Raw genomic sequence first — 21,169 nt, 5'->3', positions numbered from 1 at the left:
CATGTGTTCTGGACGCCCGGCTGAAAGGAACAGAGCTGATCACCAGCTGGTGGTGAGTGGGATCAGGTGGAGGGGAGGATGCTGGGTACAACATCTAAACATAAAGTGAGGGTGTGCTGGGAGCATCTGGCAGAGCGTCCAGTCCACAACATCTTTAATTCCTGGATCTTGCAAAGCTTCAACAGCATTTTGAGGGAAGCTGAGTGGACCACACCGTCATTGTTGAAGCTGTGCACGGAGCTGTGGCCACATGGCTGAATATAAAGAAATGAAGAGCTTTTGCAGATCAATGTATTTTGATTCCGTAGGATTAGGATAATCATTGATTATGAGTTTAACCTGGGAACATATTTCTGTTTCAGCAGAGCAATATGTAAGAAAACCTTCTCATAACTTACGATATTGTGTCTGTTTTGTCAGTCCTGTTATTTTGAAATTGTTCTTTGTAACCTGCTGGTCACAACAAAGTTGAAACGATGACCAGCTGTTTCATGACCAGCTGTTTCATGACCAGCTGTGGCCTGTTGCTGATTCCAGGCATGGAAGTCGGGGTTGCTGACTGTGAGTTTTCATTATGCAGCCCAAAGAGGTCACAGTGATGTGAAGGAGGCCGTTATAAAAAGCAGAGCACTGCTGTCACGCCAGGAAGTGGACAATGTTTGGATGGTAACACTTTTATGAGCTTTTATACCTATTTACACCGATGATACATAATAAAACTGCATGTGTTTTCTGTAATGTGTTTATTACTCTGTTTCTTAGCATGTGGCTAAAGTGCAACATTAAATGCATCAGCAGTGAGCTGGTGGATGTTCAGAGTCCACATAAATATGGACAACACATTCTACACCATCAGGAAAAAGCTGGAGCAGTGTTTCAGAAAGTCTGTATGAAGTTTGCAGGGTGTGTCTTCATGGATGGGTCCTCTGAGGGGGGTCATTACCGTCCTCTGAGACCAGAGCTGAGGTCCGCTCCGGCTGATTGGTCTCTCTGGTCAAAAGCACTCGCAGATAGTTGCATCAGAGGGAGGTGGAGGAAGCTGTGGCTAATGAGGAGACACCTCAGGGACAGAAATGTTTACATGCACAGGTGACCTTTAATCTACCGGTTACAGTGATGATGTAACTCTTACAGCATCAGCAGCCTCTGCAGGTTTACTTCAACAGAAAAGTTTCTCACTTTGTTCAAAGTCTTAAATTCATCTTTTGTGGAAATAACTAAAAGTCAACTCTCGAACCAAGACGGCACCCAGTGCCCCGTTAGCCTCCTGACACACAGCCTGAGGGCCACTGAGGGTTTAGAGTCAGGCTGTCACATGATTAACGCTGACACAAGAAGAAAAAGGCCATAAACTTGTTGCTCGCACTGAAAACAAAACCCTTTAAATGTGCATTTTAGAGAATAGAATAGAATAGAATAGAATAGAATAGAATAGAATAGAGTAGAATAGAATAATCCTTTAATTGTCCCACAAGGGGAAATTTGGTTGTAACAGCAGCCAAAAAGACAAATATACAAACAAACAGGACACAGAACAGAAACATACACAATTTTTTCTTACATATTTACATTAAGGACAATGGTTACTATAAACAGAGAGTACTGTACAGTTATTAAATTAAATAAATAATTTTTATTAAAGGCTGTGTGGTAGAAATTTGACTCCCTTCAGAGAACACTGGACCGTCATCGCTGCCAAACGTGACCCCATGTCTGAACCCGGCCTTCAGTGAACCCTAAACCTCAAGTGGGTCACTGAAAGTCAGCGAGTGCCTCTTAACTGCCCCCCCCCCCCCCCTCACAAATCAACTGATTTAAGCATTTCTAATGAAGTGTTGCAAAATTCAAAAGGAGAAAGTTGGTTTTCCCAGAATGCACTTTGTGAACTTTCCTGCAGTGAATGATCAGAAACAGATCTGCCACCAAGTTGCTGCTGCTCCACATCACAGACGTGAAACTGACGCAGGCTGAGACTGATCGACCGTCACACGGATCTGATCCATGTGCAGACCACGGTCAGCTGGTCCTGTTGAGCAGAAATGTTTAAGGTGGCAAAAAAACTCAAACTTATTGTCTTCTACTTTTAAAAAAAAATTGTCAGAAGGTTCAATTAAAACCTGCAGTTTCCAAAAAGTCTAATTTTCTGGCAGTTATTTCATAGTTCAGACTTTACAGCAAGATCCTGTTGGGTTCAACTTAACCTTTAAGGACTTGAACAGAAAGCATCTTGTTTAATTTCACAGTGGACGTAAACGACCTCACTCAGAACTGACAGAAGTCATCTATGTTCACTATGAATGACCATCTGTGAACAAAGGGGGGCTTACACATCTTGTGTCAGTCTCACAGTTTCAGCCCAAACCTCTGCTGGTAATGACCCACAACCTTTTTCACAATGGACGGATTGGAGAGCAACTTCAGGTTGCTATCTTGCCCAGGGATATTTGGCATACATACTGGGGGGATTGAACCACCAACCTTGCGATTAGTAGGTGACCTGCTCTACCTCCTGAGCTACAGCCAGTCACCTGTACGGGACCCCATGTGACTCCGAGCGGCCCTTTGCCACATGGCTTCACCTCTCTCTGTCTTCACTGCACTGTCTAACAAAGGTGGTAAAAGGCCAAAAATAAACTTTAAAAAGTCCACTCGCTTTTCTTTCCAAGCTCCTCAGACAACCATCACCTGGATGGCCTACACACAGATGTCAAATTAACTTTTAACCCTTTTTACTGAATGTTTCCACGTTGGTCCGGCTGTATGGAAAGTGCAGCTGTGATGCATGTATGAGCTAAAATCTTCTGTTTGTGGTTTCTGAAAATGTGCTGGATGAGGTAAAGACTCAGATGTGTCATTTCACTCAGAATCTCTCTGACTGTGCAGACTGTGCAGACTGTGCAGACTGTGCCTCTGCTGGAAGAACGGTAAACCTATTGTGGTTCATGCTGCAGCACAGTATTTGAGTCAAAACAGCCTTTTAGGATGTGACTGTAGCTGTAAGATTCATGAGCAACCAGAGGAGTTTCAGAAGAGTTTACACTAGCAGAGCCAGAGGCAGCCATGTATTTACGTGGAATAATATGCAATAATAATAATAATATACAATATTCACAGTGTTCAGAGCAGACATGATGATGTTTTTGCTTCTGCAGTTATCTCCTTTTGTGAGCAAACAGACGTTTGCGGATGTTGGACATGTTCAGTCCGTACAGTACGGGGTTAAAGAGCGGCTGGCAGGTTAGAAAGTACAGCGATAAAACAATGTGCACCATGCTGTGCACACTGCTCAGACTGAACCTGCTCTGGATCACTTCAAAGCAAACACCAAAAGAGAAGTTGAGCAGAGAGGACAGGTGAGGCGTGCAGGTGCTGACGGCTTTCTGTCGGGTTTGTTTGGATCCAGAAAAACAGACTTTCAGGATCCTCACATACGAGCACAGGATTAAGATAACTGGAACAAAGACTGTGAGAGCTGTGATAAAAAGACCATAAATGTTATTTGCTGTGGTTTCAGAGCAGGCCAGTTTCACAATGGAGTAGTTCAAACAGTAAACCTTGTTAATGACGTTCCCACAGAGCTCCAGAGGAGCAATCAGTAAGATCAAAGTAAGAACGGTAAGAAAAGAGTATAACCAGGGAAGTGCAATCAGCAAGACCACCGCTGCAGGCGTCATACGTGTGTGATACTGCAGAGGACAGCAGATGGCGAGGTATCTGTCATAAGACATGACGGCTAAGATGCCAAACTCTATATTTGCATAAGTGTACAGACAGAAGATCTGCAGGAAGCACAGAGGAGCAGAAACAGTGTGAACATCAGAGAGGATCTGAAGCAGGAGGAACGGAAACAGCCCTGTGCTACCATACAGCTCATTCACAAACAGGCTGCACAGAAACATGTACATAGGTTCATGTAAGCTCCTGTTCACACAGATAACCACAATCAGCAGGACGTTGGCGCAGAGAATCAATAAGTATAAAGAGATAACAACCGTGAAACAGAAATATTTCAAAGTACTGATGTCGAAGTAAGCAGCAAGTGTGAAGTATGAAACCTTCGAGGAGTTTATGATGAGCTGGATTTTGTTCCCCTGCGTCGTGTCTTCACTGTGATCCTGCAAACACACGATTTCATCATAAGCCGTCATCACATGATCAGAGCAGGAAAAACACGTTTCTCTCTTTATGTTAATGAACACAGATGTGCTACAAACATCTGTCAAAGTATCTACTTAAAAGTATTCTCTGTACACAAACGTACCATCGTGTGTTTGTGAAGCCCTTACTGCTGCCACGCTCACTGAAACTTTCCCCGATCGCAGAGGCAGTCGTCACTAAAGCTGGAGCTTTGCTGCGGATCACTGACTGATGCAACAAATCAGCAGAAAAAACCTGACAAAGACCGCCTACCTGCTCAGGGAAATGATGTCAGTCTTTGGCCTTATGAACAGCACAGTCTGCAGAGGCCATGAAACACAAACTTTCCTGATCCTGGACACTAAACCACCAGAACAAGCTATACAAAAAATGAAACACAAAATAAACACGAAAACTGAAAAACTGCCTGACTGATTTTTTTTGAACCAGTAGCACTCACAAGGGTGCAAGATGTTCAAAAGCCTGTGGTGTGATATTGAACTTTGTGTCTCTTTTTTCTCCTCTTGCAGTTACACATCATTTTCTTATCATCCTAACACAAGTCTCCGTGAATATTAGGGAGATGTTAGTTGGGTCCTTTGGGAGAGGAACTATGCTTGTTTCTGCTTCTTTTCCAGGAAGAACTTTCGTAAGGCAGCAAAAGCAGGGCCAAACGTCGTGTGTGTGGTAGTGCGATCTTTAATCCATGTGGGAAGTTTAGAGAGCGTATACTTGCCATTGTAAAATGTGTGCATGGTGGAGGAGGGTGGAGGAGGTGGGGAGGCAGATTGACCTGTTGGGGGTAGAGGTGGGGGCCGAGTCTGACTGAGGCCATGTCCACACTAATACGTTTTTGTTTGAAAACGCATCATTTTCTCTCCGTCCAAACTGAGACGGCGTCTTTGGTCAAGGAAAACGGAGCTTTTTGAAAACGCTCTCCAAAGTGGAGACATTTGAAAATGACGTTTTCGTGTCGCCTTGTGGACTTCAAAAAACCGAAGGTTTTCAAAAACGATAATGCATTTTAATCATGTGATGCAGTCATGTGACCTTTACAACTAAGATGGCAGATGGCACGAAGTGGGATGGACTCAAGCGCAGACAAGGCAGCTAGAATACAGTTCCCTTTATTACTATACAACACCAGGTGCAAATATATACAAGTGAGAAGGCGGAGGGAATTCAGGGCACAGGGAAATCTGGGAAAGGAGCTCTTCACACACGAGGGACTTCCCAAAAACACAGCACACCAGCAAGCGCGCACACCAAGGCTTCCAGGGAAACAGAATTCCTGTTTACAGACAACAAGTGATCAATCCAAAGGGTCAGCGATACGAAAAGGCAGCAAGAGACTAGTACTCCGGAGCGTACTACCGAGGTTACTCAATAGTCCAGCGACGAGATGTTTCCAGCCACTGCCTTAAGTAGTGGATGAGTTCAGGCGATGAGCCACAGGTGTGTGATTAACTTCAGGTGTGAGGGCCAGGAGCCCGCAATGAGTGTTCCTGCTCTCATTTACTGTTTTAGCTGTTTGGTGGTTGTTGAAATGTTGTGACGTTTCACCTGAGATTCTGGAATTTTGGGCAAAATACATTTAGCCTATATTAAAAAATCGATTCAGGATTTTAATGAATTGATATCACGTTATCCAAGCCAGATTTTAATCGATGAATTGATTATTAAAACCCACCCCTATATTAAAGTCTGTTTGTGGCACATTAGTATATGTGAGGGGGCAAACTCCTCAAGATGGGTGGTGACCATGGTGGCCATTTAGAAGTCGGCCATCTTGGATACAACTTTTGTTTTTTCAATAGGAAGAGGGTCATGTGACACATCAAACTTATTGGTAATGTCACAAGAAAAACAATGGTGTGCTTGGTTTCAACGTAACATTATTCTTTCATGAGTTATTTACAAGTTTCTCTTTGTTCACAGCCATTGACATGTTGAAGAGGTTAACACGTGAGGAGCGGATCGAAATCGTGTTGATATCTGATGAACGCAGTAACCGGGTCATTGCAGCAGATTTCAATGCAAGACACCCTACGAGACCACCCATCTCCCATGCTACAGTTAGCAAACTGCTTGCTAAGTTTCGTGAAACTGGTTCAGTGTTGGATTTGCCAAAATGTGGACACAAGAAAACTGTCAGTAATGAAGAAACATCAGTGGCTGTCCTAGCTTCATTCAGCAAGAGCCCACAGCGTAGCACTCGCCGCATGTCACTGGAGAGTGGCATTAGTCGAACATCCCTTCAGCGGATATCAGCTACTCACAAATGGCCCCCTTACAAACTCCAGCTACTGCAGCATCTTAGCGAGGATGACCCAGATCGGCACAGAATTTGCTGAATGGGCAAAACAAAAACTGGAACAGGACCCTCAGTTCACACAGAAGATTTTGTTCAGTGATGAGGCAAACTTTTATGTGAATGGTGAAGTTAACAAACAAAACCACCGCTATTGGTCTGACACTAACCCACATTGGATGGATCCTCCAAGACTGTTGGAACAACAAAAGTGATGGTTTGGTGTGGTATATGGGGCACAACGATAGTGGGTCCATTCTTCATCAATGGAAACCTCAAGGCCACTGGATATTTGAAATTGCTACATGATGATGTGTTTCCCTCTTTGTGCACTGAAGCTGGCACGTTCCCTGAGTTTTTCCAGCAAGATGGTGCACCACCACATTATGGGTGCAGGTCCGAGCATTCCTAGATGAACAGTTTCCTGGAAAGTGGATTGGTCGTCGTGGGCCAGTTGAATGGCCCCCAAGGTCTCCCGATCTGACCCCCTTAGACTTTTATCTTTGGGGTCATCTGAAGGCAATTGTCTATGGTGTGAAGATACGAGATGTGCAGCACCTGAAACTACGGATACTGGATGCCTGTGCTGGCATTTCTCCTGCGGTGTTGCTATCAGTGTGTGAAGAGTGGGAGAAGAGGGTTGCATTGACAATCCAACACAATGGGCAGCACATTGAACACATTTTATCAGTTGTCAGAAACTTGTGGAGTTTGCCCCCTCACTAACCCTAACCCTGTATGCAAAAAACACACTGCACCCAAAATATTTTATAGTTCAGCTACACTGATCAATCTAACACACTTAAACCTGCACCATCCTCCTTATTCTGGTATTTTAAAGAGTACTTAGCAGAAATATTAAACAACCTAACTAATAGGGTTGCCAACTCCCAGCAAAAACTAACTAATAGAGTTGCCAACTCCCAGCAAAAACTAACTAATAGAGTTGCCAACTCCCAGCAAAAAAAATAGGCAACCACCCCCCTCCCTCCGCCTCGTGATGCTTAATCAATGTAATCGACTTTAATGTGTGAAAAAAGCTCAGAAATCAATTATTTTTCTACAATAATTAAGTAGATTCAACATCTACAGACTGCACAGATGGTACCTTCCGGGCGACCGTGGCTCAGGGGGTTGGGAAGTACATCTGTAACCGGAAGGTCGCCAGTTCGATCTGTCCTGGTCGTTGTGTCCTTGAGCAAGACACTTTACCTACCTATTGGTGTTGGCCAGAGGGGCCGATGGCAGCCTCGCTTCTGTCAGTCTGCCCCATCTGCAGAGATCTACAGCTCAGGTGGGGGAATCTGTCCGTAGGACAACTATTAGTCGTGCACTGCCAGTGTTGGGAAGGTAACTTTTATAATGTATTCCACTACAGATTACAGAATACATGCCCCAAAATGTATTCTGTAACGTGTTCTGTTACGTTACTCGTAAACAGCATGATAATATATTAAGTAATCCAAAGTATTCAGAATACGTTACTCTCATCAACTACATGAATGTACTATTGCTGTGATTTATTACTGTTACTGAAGGTCCGCGGCTCCGAACCGTAGTAAAGGGACCTCTGGCTAATACGGTGGGTTCTGTGTCGGCTCGTAGCCGAAAACTAGCTTTAGTTTGTTGTCTGGGTCACTTTGCTAGCAGAGACAGAGAGAGGCGTTGAAAGGCTGCTCCAACAGAACTTATTGTTTCAGAGGAAAACACGAACACGGTGTACAGTCGAGTCTTAATAGCTTACTTACAACTGGGCTCGTCAGGCTCTCTTCTTGGCTGCAGTGGTTATTATTATATTTACATGCTTCCAGCTCCCGTTTCTGCTCGATGACAGCTCGTACTTTTCCTTTTTCTCCCTCCCTCGCTCACAGACACATAACGGGTATGGCAGTCCATTCTCCCTGCAGCACGGACTACACTGCCCATGATGCTACATTCTTTAGAGCTATGCCTGTAGCATTCTGCCTGTTAGCTTAGCACAACAACAACAAAAAGGCCTCTCTCACCCAGGAAACACGCAGAGAGAGAGTGTCACCCTGTAACCATGGCAACCGTAACGCTGCCTGGAACAACAGAACGTAGCTGTCAAACAAAACCCAAACAGTCCTGACCCGCCACAATATGAAACAGGGAAGTACCGCCGTGTAATCCATTTATTTCAACAAAGTAACTGTATTCTAAATACCACCTTTTTAAACGGTAACTGTAACGGAATACAGTTACTCATATTTTGTATTTTAAATACGTAACGGCGTTACATGTACTCTGTTACTCCCCAACACTGTGCACTGCACAAAGTTGGCCTTTATGGAAGAGTGGCAAGAAGAAAGCCATTGTTAACAGAAAACCATAAGAAGTCCTGTTTGCAGTTTGCCACAAGCCATGTGGGGGACACAGCAAACATGTGGGGACACAGCAAACATGTGGGGACACAGCAAACATGTGGGGACACAGCAAACATGTGGGGGACACAGCAAACATGTGGAAGAAGCTGCTCTGGTCAGATGAGACCAAAATGCAAAACGCTATGTGTGGAAAACTAACACTGCACATCACTCTGAACACACCATCCCCACTGTCAGATATGGTGATGGCAGCATCATGCTCTGGGGGGGCTTCTCTTCAGCAGGGACAGGGAAGCTGGTCAGAGTTGATGGGAAGATGGATGGAGCCAAATACAGGACAATCTTGGAAGAAAACCTCTTGGAGTCTGCAGAAGACTTGAGACTGGGGCGGAGGTTCAGCTTCCAGCAGGACAACGACCCTGAACATAAAGCCAGGGCAACAATGGGACGGTTTAAAACAAAACATATCCATGTGTTAGAACGGCCCAGTCAAAGTCCAGATCTAAATCCACTCGAGAATCTGTGGCAAGATCTGAAAACTGCTGTTCACAAATGCTGTCCATCTAATCTGACTGAGCTGGAGCTGTTTCAAAGAAGAATGTGCAAAGATTTCAGTCTGTAGATGTGCAAAGCTGGTAGAGACAGACCCTGAAAGACTGGCAGCTGGAACTGCAGCAAAAGCTGGTTCTACAAAGTATTGACTCAGGGGGCTGAATAATTACGCACACCCCACTTTGCAGTTATTTATTTGTAAAAAATGTTTGGAATCATGAATGATTTTGGTTCCACTTCTCACGTGTTCACCACTTTGTGTTGGTCTTTCACGTGGAAGTCCAATAACACTGATTCATGTTTGTGGCTGTAATGTGACAAAATGTGGGAAAGTTTAAGGGGGCCGAATACTTTTGCATCCACTGTATAACAACCCTATTGTCACAAACTGTGGTTCCCTGAGGTTCTTTTGAAAATGTTGTCTTCCTTTACATCATCAAGTGCCCTGAGATGGCTCATATTAGACTATATAAATAACATTATACTAAAATTAATACTAATGATTTAGGCATGGCTTTGATTAGTAGTGTAGTGACTTTTCTGTGGTCCAAGTATAAAGTATAATGTTAATATTCACATCAAGCAGCAATAACACAGAAACAATTATCTTTACTTTCATTATTTAAACAGTTTTCAATAATCTGTCTGGGAATGAAGACACTTCCTCATTTTTTTTACATTATTTTTATTTGACTGATTTTCAATGACTGTTAGACATGTCTGCATCAGCATAAACAATATGTCACATGTAGAAACGCTCATTCTTCATATCAGTGTAGTTTATCTCTTATTTCTCAATCTGAACAATTTTGATAAATATCCTGCTCTTCCCTACATAACCTAAAAGCAGATTTTTACATATGGTCCGTATTTTGGACATGTTCAAGCCATACATGATAGGATTGAAGAGGGGCTGACATGTAAGAAAGTACACTGATAAAAATATCCGTAACATGTTGGGAACATGGCTCATATCAAACCTGCTCTGCAGTATTTCAAAGGAACCCCCAAAAGAAAAGTTGAGCAGAGAAGCGAGGTGAGGCGTGCAGGTGCTGACGGCTTTCTGTCGCGTCTGTTTGGATCCAGAAAAACAGATTTTCAGGATCCTTGTGTAGGTGTACAGGATTACAGATACTGGGACACACACTGTGACAGAGGCGGCAGTGAGCTCATAGAGATTATTGACTGTGGTGCCATGACACCCCAGCTTGATAATGGAGTGATTGTTACAGTACACTTTGTTAATGACATTTCCACAAAGCTGCAATGAAGCACTCAGACATGTTGTGACACAAACAGCAAGTAAAGGGGGATCCAGGTCACAGCTATCAGAAGGGCAACTTTATTAGACATCATTAGTGTGTGATATTGAAGAGGATAACAGATGGACATGTATCTGTCATAAGACATGGCAGCTAAGTTACTAAACTCTACACTTGCATATAAGTAAATGCAGAAAACCTGCAGGAAGCACAGAGGAGCAGAAACAGTGTGAACATCAGAGAGGATCTGAAGCAGGAGGAACGGAAACAGCCCTGTGCTACCATACAGCTCATTCACAAACAGGCTGCACAGAAACATGTACATAGGTTCATGTAAGCTCCTGTTCACACAGATAACCACAATCAGCAGCACATTGGAACCAACTGTAAACAGATACAGAGACAAAATAATTATGAAATATAAATATTTAAACATCTGTGTATCAACATAGGCACCGAGAGTAAAATATGAAAACTGTGTGGCGTTTCTTATGATCTCCATGGTTCACAGCAAGCCAACACTATCCACAGGATACTGTACATTTAGAAGTATTCATGCTATGTTAGTGATCCTTTCACCTGCTTTAAACTGTGGCATGAATTAGCCAAAATAACCACACAAGCAGCACATTATACCACTGAAGGATCATCTGTGACAAAGATCTCAACCTTACCTCTGCACTACAGTTTAGTATATGTGTAGCATCAAAAGTGTCTGTAGTCATGTGTAACATGGGATACTGAATGACACACGGACTGAACTGTGACTTCACCTCTGCTTCATTTAAGCTTTTCACTTTAGTCCCACAGCAGTCTGGTGTCATCACCAAGGGACATGCTTTGCAAACTAAATAACTCTTTTAAACTAAAAAAAATAAACAGTTGTGTAAAAGAAACATTAGTAACTCAATCTCAACACAAGGCCAAAGGAAGGGCAGACTGAACGTATTGATGGATGAATGCATGAGTGGAGGGATGTTTTTCTCATTCACTCATGGAGATGTAGCAATGGCTGTCCATGGCTGCCACACAATTTATTTGCTTACAGTGTCTTTCCCTGTGTAATACCAGAAATCACACAGAATGATGAAGACCATCTCTGAATGGAGGAGGGGTCTTAAGGTTAAATCCTTTGCCATCTTACATGCTGTGATTGCAGCAAACTGTCTGTGAATGGTACTCATGGCCATTGATCAGTGGTTGTTGATCAATGGTCATGAGAATTTGCATATTAATGATGAAGGAACTGACCTCCCAGCCCATTGTTCCTTCAGTGGGCTGGTTTCAGTCATTATGCAAATGTCCTGTTTATAAGATTGAAACCTGCAGTCAGCTGAGACTGAAGACGTCACCTGGATGGGTGACGAAACGTTTCTCCCTCTGAAAACGTCCAGATGAACAGAATCAACTTTCGGGGAAACATATGACTCCCTATGAGCAGCACTTTGGCGACAGTGGGAAGGAAAAACTCCCTTTTAGCAGGAAGAAACCTCCAGCAGAACCAGGCTCAGGGAGGGGCGGGCCATCTGCTGTGATTGGTTGGGGTGAGAGAAGGAAGACAGGATAAAGACATGCTGTGGAAGAGACACAGAGATTAATGACAGGTATGATTCAGTGCAGAGACGTGGGCTAGACGTGTGAGATGGCTGACTTGAGTCCTGTATGTTCTGAGGGAGTGTGATGGCAGGAGGGCAGGCAGGTGAGGCACAGAGAGGTTTCCAGAGGAAATGTGGGTTATCTGAAGTCCAGGAGATGAGCTTAAGTCTTGGGTAAGAGTTCTGGGGCGTCTGGGAGAATTAAGGCACAAGAGAACAAGGTAAGTAAAGCACCTGACAAAGAGAATATGGAGCATTAGAGCCAGATACCAACATGGAGTACCTGACGAACTGGCGGAGAAGGAACATCAGTGTAGGGCTTAAATCCCTCCAACCTGATTACCTCAAATCAGCTCCAGGTGAGTGAAGCTGTTGAAGATATGATGGCCCTGCCCAGAACAATGGAGTCAGTGCAGAAGGTTATGTAGTCGGTGATGCACTTAGTGAGCCCATTGATGTCCTCACCGTGAGGCTCAAAGAGTGTCTCCCAGTGTGTCATCTCAAAACAGCCCTTTTGGAGGGGAAATGAAGATAAAATCTATTAGATGTGTGAATTTTTACCGAGGTAGTTTTTCGTATATACTGCTGTTGAGCAACATAATGGAAAATAAGAATTATTCCTCAACTGAACTGAAGATAATGCTAGCTTAAGCTGCAGGACAGTATTATGTGTATTAACATCTTTTCTAAATGTTTCTATAATTGATGCAAAATTATATATTTTCTAGATATCTTATTCTGCCTGTGAAACAAAATTTACCTCCATCCTAAAGGCTCTGTAGGAGAGGTGAGTGTTTGAACTATACATAGGGCAGTACTTAAGGGGTTTAAGTACATTTAAGCTCTACTAAATTGCATTGCAAATGTTAATAAAGCTGTCTCTCTCCCTCTCCTCCTTCTCCAGTGAATGCAGCAGTGTAAAGTGTGCTCAGTATCAGTTAAAGGTAGATTGGAGCTAAAACTCAAACACCTACACTTTGGACGCCCATGCACATTTAAGACATAGAAGGCCTTAATTGTGACCCGTGGTCGGTACCTATTTAAAATAGGCGCACAGTCAGTTAAAAAGGGTTTCATTTTAATACAAAATAGAAGTAACTGTAACAGCTGCACCTAAAAACAATTAAAAACTTTACTTTATTAAATATGAAAAAAAAAAGATAAAATTGTATGATTGCCTGTGAGACAGGATAAGTGCTGCGGGGAACCGGTTAAGAACAAACCAACATATCACGCATGTTAAAAAGGGACGGCAACTCACAGAGAACCCCAAATGGGCAGGACACTATAAAAAAAAAGGCAAATCTTCAGTGCCGTCTTCACTCGGGCCCACTGCTGTGCATGCAAAACGCGGCAAGACAAAAAAAGGATTTGTTTTCCACGCAGCGCCTTCACCGTCGGCAGCTATATATATATTAATATATATATATAAAAAAAGGTAAAACACTAAAAACAATGAATATCTGTGGTGCCTACTGATACAGAAAAATAAAACAAACAAACAAAATCGAACAAACAAACAAAATACCTAATTGCCCACACCTGAGCTTACTAAAGGGACACAGACCAGCTCCGCCTACCAGGGGCGGTTTCTCACACCTTTATAAGCAACATCAAGACGTTGCTGATGCTCTTGGACCCAAGTGTGCACCGGGCCTTGTGTGGGTTCCTCTACTCGGCCTAACAGGAAATCATTTGGGAGCTGGGGCTCTTGGCCAAACATAAGAAAATAGGGTGACTCACCCGTAGTTTGATGGATTGTGGTATTGTAAGCAAAGGTAAGCTGCTGCAAATACATGGGCCAATGACGCTTTTGCTCAGGGGGCAGGGTTCTCAACAGATCATGCAGAGTCCGATTAAAACGCTCACACTGGCCATTACCTTGTGGGTGGTATGGTGTGGTGCGAGTCTTTTCCACACCATATAACTGGCACAGCTGCTAAACTACTGCTCCTGTGTTGGGTCTGTGTTTCCACAGGCCCCGCTAGTTTAGAGACTTATTCCTCATGAAGAAGACAAGACATAACAGAACATCTTCAACCAGTTTTTAACTCGCTAACGAGGGAAGCCTTGGTCAAAACCAGGCGGTGGAGCATAATGCTCATCACCTGTCTCTAGCCCAAATCCTTCAAAGAGCAGTGTCTCTAAAGACACAGTTTGCTCTGATGGCTGACACTGTCGGGACAAAGCATCTGCATTGCCATTTATATGGCCTGGACGATACTTAATTGAAAAATCAAAAGAGGAAAGCTGAGCAGCCCAGCGCTGTTTCAAAGCTCCGAGCTTTGCTGTGGTCAGATGGCTCAAGGGGTTGTTGTCTGTATAGACGACACATTTGTTACCCAGCAGATATTCTCTAAATTTTCCAGTCATGGCCCATTTCAAAGCTAAGAATTCAAGTTTCATGGAGCTGTAGCTGGACACGTTACGCTCTGTGGGCTTTAGTCCTTGACTAGCATATTCTATAGGACGCACCTTGCCATCGGCTTGCTGTTGTGAAAGCACTGCACCCAGACCCCAGTGACTGGCATCAACCTCCAAGATAAAAGGTTGTGAAAAATTAGCATAAGCCAATACGGGGGAACTCACCAACCAAGCCTTCAACTCTTGAAACATATTTTCATACTGCTCAGTCCAAACGTCCTGCAGTGTACGCTTGGAGGGGCGTTTGTGCTTAGTCCGAGCCAGCTCGGCCACCAGCTGGTGAAGCGGAGCAGCTAGGGATGCAAAACCTGGAACAAATCAGCGATAGTAACTAGCAAACCCCAACAATGACCTCAATTCAGCAACAGAGCTAGGAGTTTGCCAATTAGACACAGCAGATATTTTATCTGGGTCTGTAGCTACTCCATCCTTGGAGTTCACATGCCCAAAGTACTTCACCTCTGTCTGCAGAAAACAGCATTTTTCCAACTTTGCCTTCAAGTTTTGTACCCGCAAAGTCTCCAGTACTGCTCCTAGGCGCTGAATATGCTCATGTGGGTTAGGGTGAAAGTCATACAGGAAAGGACGAAATTGAAGTTGACCCATCTTATGAGTACAGGTCTGTTAAAGATGGCTATCATTTCAAAAACACCTGTTTCTTGAATGCTGATGAGTTGCGTATATCACTTTGTTTGTATGTGGAGGATTTTGAGACCTGCAATCCCCTAGGGACGTCTCAAAAGAAGCACAAGCTTTTTGGTGTTTATTGGATACTAGCAAACCTGCCCCCAGGCTGTCACTCTGCTTTATCATCTATTTATCTCACTGTGCTTTGTAAAAGTGATGATGTTAGAGCATATGGTTATGACAAAGTTTTGGAACCTCTTGTGGAAGATCTTAAAAGTTTGGAGGACCATGGTGTGTATATTGCTTTGTTAGGGAAATCTCTTAAAGGTACTTTGCATAGCATTGTGGCTGATAATTTGGGAGCACACAGCATTGCTGGCTTTGTTGAAAATTTTTCTGGTGATTACTTCTGTCGGTTTTGCACAGCAAAACATTGTGATATCAATTCTCACGGTGTTGCTTCAGGGTTTTTTGCCTCCGAACTAAAGCAGTTCATGCAGAACGTTAAAAAAAGCCTCTGAGAACAGCACACAGTACTTGGGGGTTAAACAACATTGTGTTTTTGCAAAACGATTGTCCCATTTTCATGTAGTCTCTGGTTTTCCTCCTGACATTGCTCACGACTTATTTGAGAGTATTGTGCCAGTAGAGGTGGCTCATTGCTTAGCATCACTGATATCCAAGAAGTTTTTTACAATAGATGAGCTAAATAAAACTATATTGTCATTCCCCTATAAATGGTCAGACAAAACAAATAAGCCACACATTGTGCCACAGAGACTCTTGGGTCTGAAAACAATTGGAGGCAATGCCCATGAAAACTGGAATTTGCTGAGGTTGCTCCCATTTTTAATAGTACATCGTGTGCCAGAAAATGAGCCAGCATGGCTTGTATTAATAGTTTTAAAAGATATTGTTGAGTTAGTTGTTGCCCTTGTACATACTGATGAGTCCATCTCATATCTTGAAAGCAAAATAGTTGAACACAGCAAAAGTACCAAGAGCTGTTTTCCTGTGTCAGACTTCTACCAAAGCATCACTATCTTGAGCACTATCCTCAGATGATAAGGTATTTTGGCCCTCTTTCAGCAGTATGGACAATGCGATTTGAAGTCAAACATCATTTTTTTAAGCAAATTGTCAAACACACCAGTTGCTATAAAAATGTACCTTTGACTTTGGCTTCAAAACATCAGCTGATGATTTCTTTCCACATCAGCTCACCGTCATATGGTAAATGCAACCTAGATGCACATCATACGTCCCCAGTTGTTTCTCATTGTCAAAGTGTTGTGTGGGTGGTACAATGAACACTACAGAGCCTTTGAATTAAGTATGTCCCCTTCAAGAGAAAATCAAGCTTCTAGCACTGAATGAACTCTGTGACACTTATCCATTGGCTGATTACATGTTGGCCCCATCCCAATGGTGACCTTAAAAAGGCACATCATCATAAAAGGTTGGTTAATTGGGAGTTTTGATTAGTTTGCAATTTTGTTTTTACTTGACTACATTTTTGTTTTTGTTTGGGCATAGAGCTACAAGACAGATAATGTGCAGTGCTAACACATGTGTTAGACCACCCAATGTAAGGTTTATGGTAGATCGGCCCTAAATTAACAGTATTGGTAACTATCAAAATTATTACCTCCGCCAAGGAAGTGATGTCTCCAAAGTCAACTTAAGGATTTATTGGTGGGAAATTCACAAAGTCTTTTAACTTAGAAACTCATTATTACAAGTGTAGTGTTTATTGTCAACATATAGATTTTACCATATAAAATTGTTTAATATTATGTCACTTTTGACCTCTGACCTCTCCTTCAAACTCAACAGATTTTTCTGAAGGTCAAAGTGACAGTATTGTTATATAGAGCTATTTAAAACTATGTTTCTTGCTGCCATTGGTTATATTTACAAAATATAGCCATATAGGGATTCTAAATATCACATTTCTTTGGCTCTCTGATGTCTTCTGCCCAGAGAGTGAGCTGAGGTTTGCACTCTGTGTGCTTCCTGTTTATGTTTCTGTAATGGTCAATCCAGTGCTTAAATATATATTATCCATGAATTTTTAAATGCACTTTTGTTTTGTTTTTTACAAAAAAGCAGAAAAAATTGTTAAGCACATTATAATTGTTTGACTAAGATGCCAACACTGCAAAAACTCAAAATCTTACAAAGTATATTTGTCTTATTTCTAGTCAAAAAATCATCAGAAACTGGAGAATTTTCATTTGTTCCATTGGCAGATTTTTTTATTTATTTCAAGCAAAAATAACTTGTATTAGGTGAAAATGCTCCAGTTTCAAGATGCACTGTCGAAAAACAAGTTCTTATGTTACTCTGTAGCTGAATGTGTCTTATTTTAAGTCTAATGAGATTATTTTGACTAGAAAAAAGACTTTTGCAGTGAAATTACAGTTATTAAGTAGCACTCCTGAACAGAAAAATACATTTTAGTGGTTGATTGTGATGCTTGATTAATTTCTGATTTTGTCAGAGAAGTCTAGTATGCCAGCTTACATTTGAGTATAAAAAGATGACTTCAGTTGTAAACTCCTCACTCCTCCTTCTTAATGTTAAAATGTGGTAATGCACTGAAAAGGAAAGAGACTTCTAAATTTTTAAAGTAGAATCTGAAGATAGCCTTTATCTTTGACCTCAGTAAACATGGTTTATGGTTCCTGAGTGTTTGTGGTCTAAGTTGCTAGTTTCATATTCATTATGACATGGTGTTCATTGTACCCATTAATATGGAAAAGGACAGTGGACTAGTGTGTGCTCATTGGCTAACGATTGTTGATTAACTAATGAGGGTACAGTGTCTCTTGGTTCCATAGGCAGATCTACGCTGTGCTAACGACGTGCTATTTAAAAAGAAAGCTGGAAGGGCAACTGTGGAAACGCACAGCTTCAGACTTCAAAATAGAAATGAACAAGTGGTGACATCATTCTCTTTTTATATACAATCAGTGGTTATAAGCCACTTCTAACGCGAGCAGTTGTGTAACTTTTTCCTCTGGAAGCCTGTCGAAATTCAGCCCTGCTGATGGAGGGTTGTCAATCTGTGTGGCCTGTGACATTGTTCTTGTTGTAGGCTTTAGCTCAGGAGGTAGAGCAGGCCTACTGATCAGAAGCTTAGTGGTTCGATCCCTGGCTCCTCAAGTCTGCATGCCAGGTATCCTGAGGCTACAAGAGTAGATACTAATACTAATGATCTGTGGTGCATTTATTGGAGTATGAACGGTAGTTAGGAAGCACTAAGAAACTTAGAAGAATGAATCGGTGTGATTGGATGAATGCGGCATGTTGTATACAGCACTTTGAGCACTCTGGGAGAGTAGAAAAATCAGTCCATTTCACAACAAAACAAACTGTAGAGTGGGATGCATCGCTAAAAATTAGTAATATGAAAAAAATTATAGGTTTTTGTAAATGTGACCTTGTGAGATTTGAGTTTGTGACTTTATTTTTATATGTCAACTTCTCTTTTTAGATAAATGCAGAGTTTAAGCGCATTACCACCATGCAGATAGATGTGCTATCTGACAAACTTATAAAGGTGTTCAAAAAGGAGGAGGACAGATAGGAAGAAGACTGCAGAATATTCTGGAACCCATGGCCCAGGTAAGAAAGAATTTTAATTTGTGTCTACAGTTTAGGGGAAATAATAATTTTAACAAAATGCTGCTTGTCACCCTTTGCCAGGATGATGTTGATCTTGTGCGTGAATGTATTATCAAGGGGCTCTGCGTGTACCTCAACGAAGACCCCAGCAATTTAGTGACAGAACATGTGGTAAGTGTTATTATAGACGGTTTTATTGAAAATAAATGTGGTTGCTTCATGAACTAAACCCCCCTTCCCAAAACAAACTAAAATCTCTTACCCTTCGGCTGTAAAAGGCTTTTATTGCCACAATGACGCGTGGACAACTGAACAACAAAGTCATGTAGGATTGTCAAATTCATCCCATAGGTGCAGCTACTAAAAAGATTTCGAATCTCAGTGACCTTGACCTCTGGGATTTTGAAAAATATCAAACTTATGCCACAGGTGTATCTGCTGGTGACTGGGGGATACCACTGGCAGCCCCCAGTTTGTATGTGTTTTTTATTCTAAAATGAATAGACATAACTGAAAATGATTAGACTATATTTAGCTATGAAATCTTGTTTTATCTACATGCTGACATGCCACAATTTCACTTTTTAATGGACACATTTAATAAATATTGGGGCCACCTTATTTATTAGAGAAATACTGTATGGCCTGGAAGACTTTATAAAAAAATATTCATGAAATACTTGGATCCAGCTAACGTCTGGGTTTTAGATCATAGTTTAGTACAGTTCAGATCTCCACATTTATTGCTTTTGACAAAATTAACATAATAACCAAAAACCAGACTAAATTGACAAGCTTGTTTTGTGTCAGTCATTACTTTGTAAAAATACTGCTTTATTCAGCGTCCTTTCAGGCAAAATGTAGTTACCTACTAATAAATGGGTTGAACGTCACCTTAACCAAGGGAGAAAGAGATACAGAGACTTGTCCATATGGGTTAGAGAAGATGTTTAGGTGTTCATAGTTGAACACCTCTTCATTCTCTGACAGTATTCTGCTTCTTTGCAATGACCAGTGTTCTGTTGAATTTAATTTTGGGAATGTGCATTTTCCAGGCCACAGATGAAGGAGTTATCCAACAATCTATTGAGGAAACAACCATGGGAATCTACATCATCAAGTCAAGAGATGCCAGTGACAGCCCTGAGGACATCGGGATCGTCCTTGAAGGCCAGAGAGTCTAGCAGGATTTGGATAACTGTGCCCTAGCAGCTGCTATGCTATTTGGATTAATGTACACTTTGAACCTGACCTACCCACCAGAACTGAAGTTTACCTTCGAGGTATTCCAGAAACTGGTTATGGAGCTCGAAGGGAACAGCCTTTCAAAGAAGGCCCAGGTTCTGAAGAACAGACTGTACGAGTGAACAGACATGGAAACAATATGTCTGCCTCTCTGAATATGTTCCATTGATTCTTTTTTGCCAACACTGGTAAAATTACAGTATGTAGTGAAACTGATTTTTCTCACAGTTTTATAGGTTTTTACTGGTAGGAGCAACTTTCACTTTTAACTTTGGGGCCATCATTACCATAGCGTTTAATGTTCATTTTTACAGCCATGGCTCTTTTGAGGAATAGTTTGTAGCCTGAAGTAATTGTAGCAGCTGTTTAGAAGTCAGACAATTTTTAAGTTCATTGGACATGGTTACAGTAATTTTGGTTATGTTGTGATGTCCAACCACTGTTTTATTTGTTAGTATAAGTTATTGCCATGTTTTACTTATAGAAGCAAGCCAAAGCAAATCACATTTTAGGGCTCTTGGTTTTGTGTTTGTGGGTGAAAATGTTATTTTCAAGCTTTTCTTCGTCACATTTTAGTATTTGCATCCCTGTTGCCATAGTGCCTTAAGGCTCTTACATTTAAAAAAAAGAAAAAAAAATACCCGAGGAATTCTCACCTTTGACCTTTGGGCCAGTATTCGTAGAAAATTCAGTGTTAACTTTGTCACAGGCCCTAGAATGTTGAATTCAGGATCCTGCAGATGTTTGTGAGGTACACTTTGGAAGAGATGCACTCACATGACTCATGTATAATCTGGACTGCTGTTACAACTTCCAATTGTATGCTGTTTTGAAAAATACAGGTCATTGTTCAAAAATGTTTTGCCTGTTGGTTTGATTGAAAACAAAATGTACAGTACATAAACTGTGTGTGTATATATATATATATATATATATATATATATAGCATAAAATTATCTTGTCAATCTAACACATGGTAGTCAAATACAATTAACATAAAAGAGCTCTCTACATTTTACATAACGTTAATGTCTGATAAAC

The 21,169-nt window shown here is 41.7% G+C and overlaps 2 protein-coding genes and 1 long non-coding RNA gene across 3 annotated transcripts; 1 reads left to right on the top strand and 2 right to left on the bottom strand.

The window, feature by feature from the left end:
• Positions 1-2,965: 2,965 nt before the first annotated feature.
• LOC146502868 (olfactory receptor 51G1-like) lies at positions 2,966-5,838 on the bottom strand. Its single transcript, XM_085130568.1, has one exon. It carries the CDS (start codon positions 4,146-4,148, stop codon positions 3,153-3,155), a length of 996 nt encoding a protein of 331 aa, XP_084986694.1. The 5' UTR covers positions 4,149-5,838; the 3' UTR covers positions 2,966-3,152.
• Positions 5,839-10,032: 4,194 nt separating this feature from the next.
• Positions 10,033-12,583, bottom strand: LOC146502867 (olfactory receptor 10A6-like). The gene is given in 2 exon segments (XM_085130570.1): positions 10,033-10,635; positions 10,638-12,583. Coding segments are annotated over 2 exon segments (975 nt in total). The 5' UTR covers positions 11,110-12,583; the 3' UTR covers positions 10,033-10,132.
• A 1,310-nt stretch (positions 12,584-13,893) lies between these two features.
• LOC146502866 (uncharacterized) lies at positions 13,894-21,155 on the top strand. The gene is made up of 3 exons (XR_014868667.1): positions 13,894-18,883; positions 18,965-19,054; positions 19,939-21,155. It is a non-coding gene; the product is annotated as an uncharacterized LOC146502866 (long non-coding RNA).
• Positions 21,156-21,169: the final 14 nt, after the last annotated feature.

Source organism: Neolamprologus multifasciatus, chromosome 14 (genome assembly GCF_963576455.1).
Source record: "Neolamprologus multifasciatus chromosome 14, fNeoMul1.2, whole genome shotgun sequence".
NCBI lineage: Eukaryota > Metazoa > Chordata > Actinopteri > Cichliformes > Cichlidae > Neolamprologus > Neolamprologus multifasciatus.
This window is presented reverse-complemented; position numbering and strand designations above follow the sequence as displayed.

Coding starts and splice junctions, on each gene's coding strand:
- LOC146502868 (XM_085130568.1), bottom strand. CDS start 4,148: ATGACGGCTTATGATGAAATCGTGTGTTTGCAGGATCACAGTGAAGAC.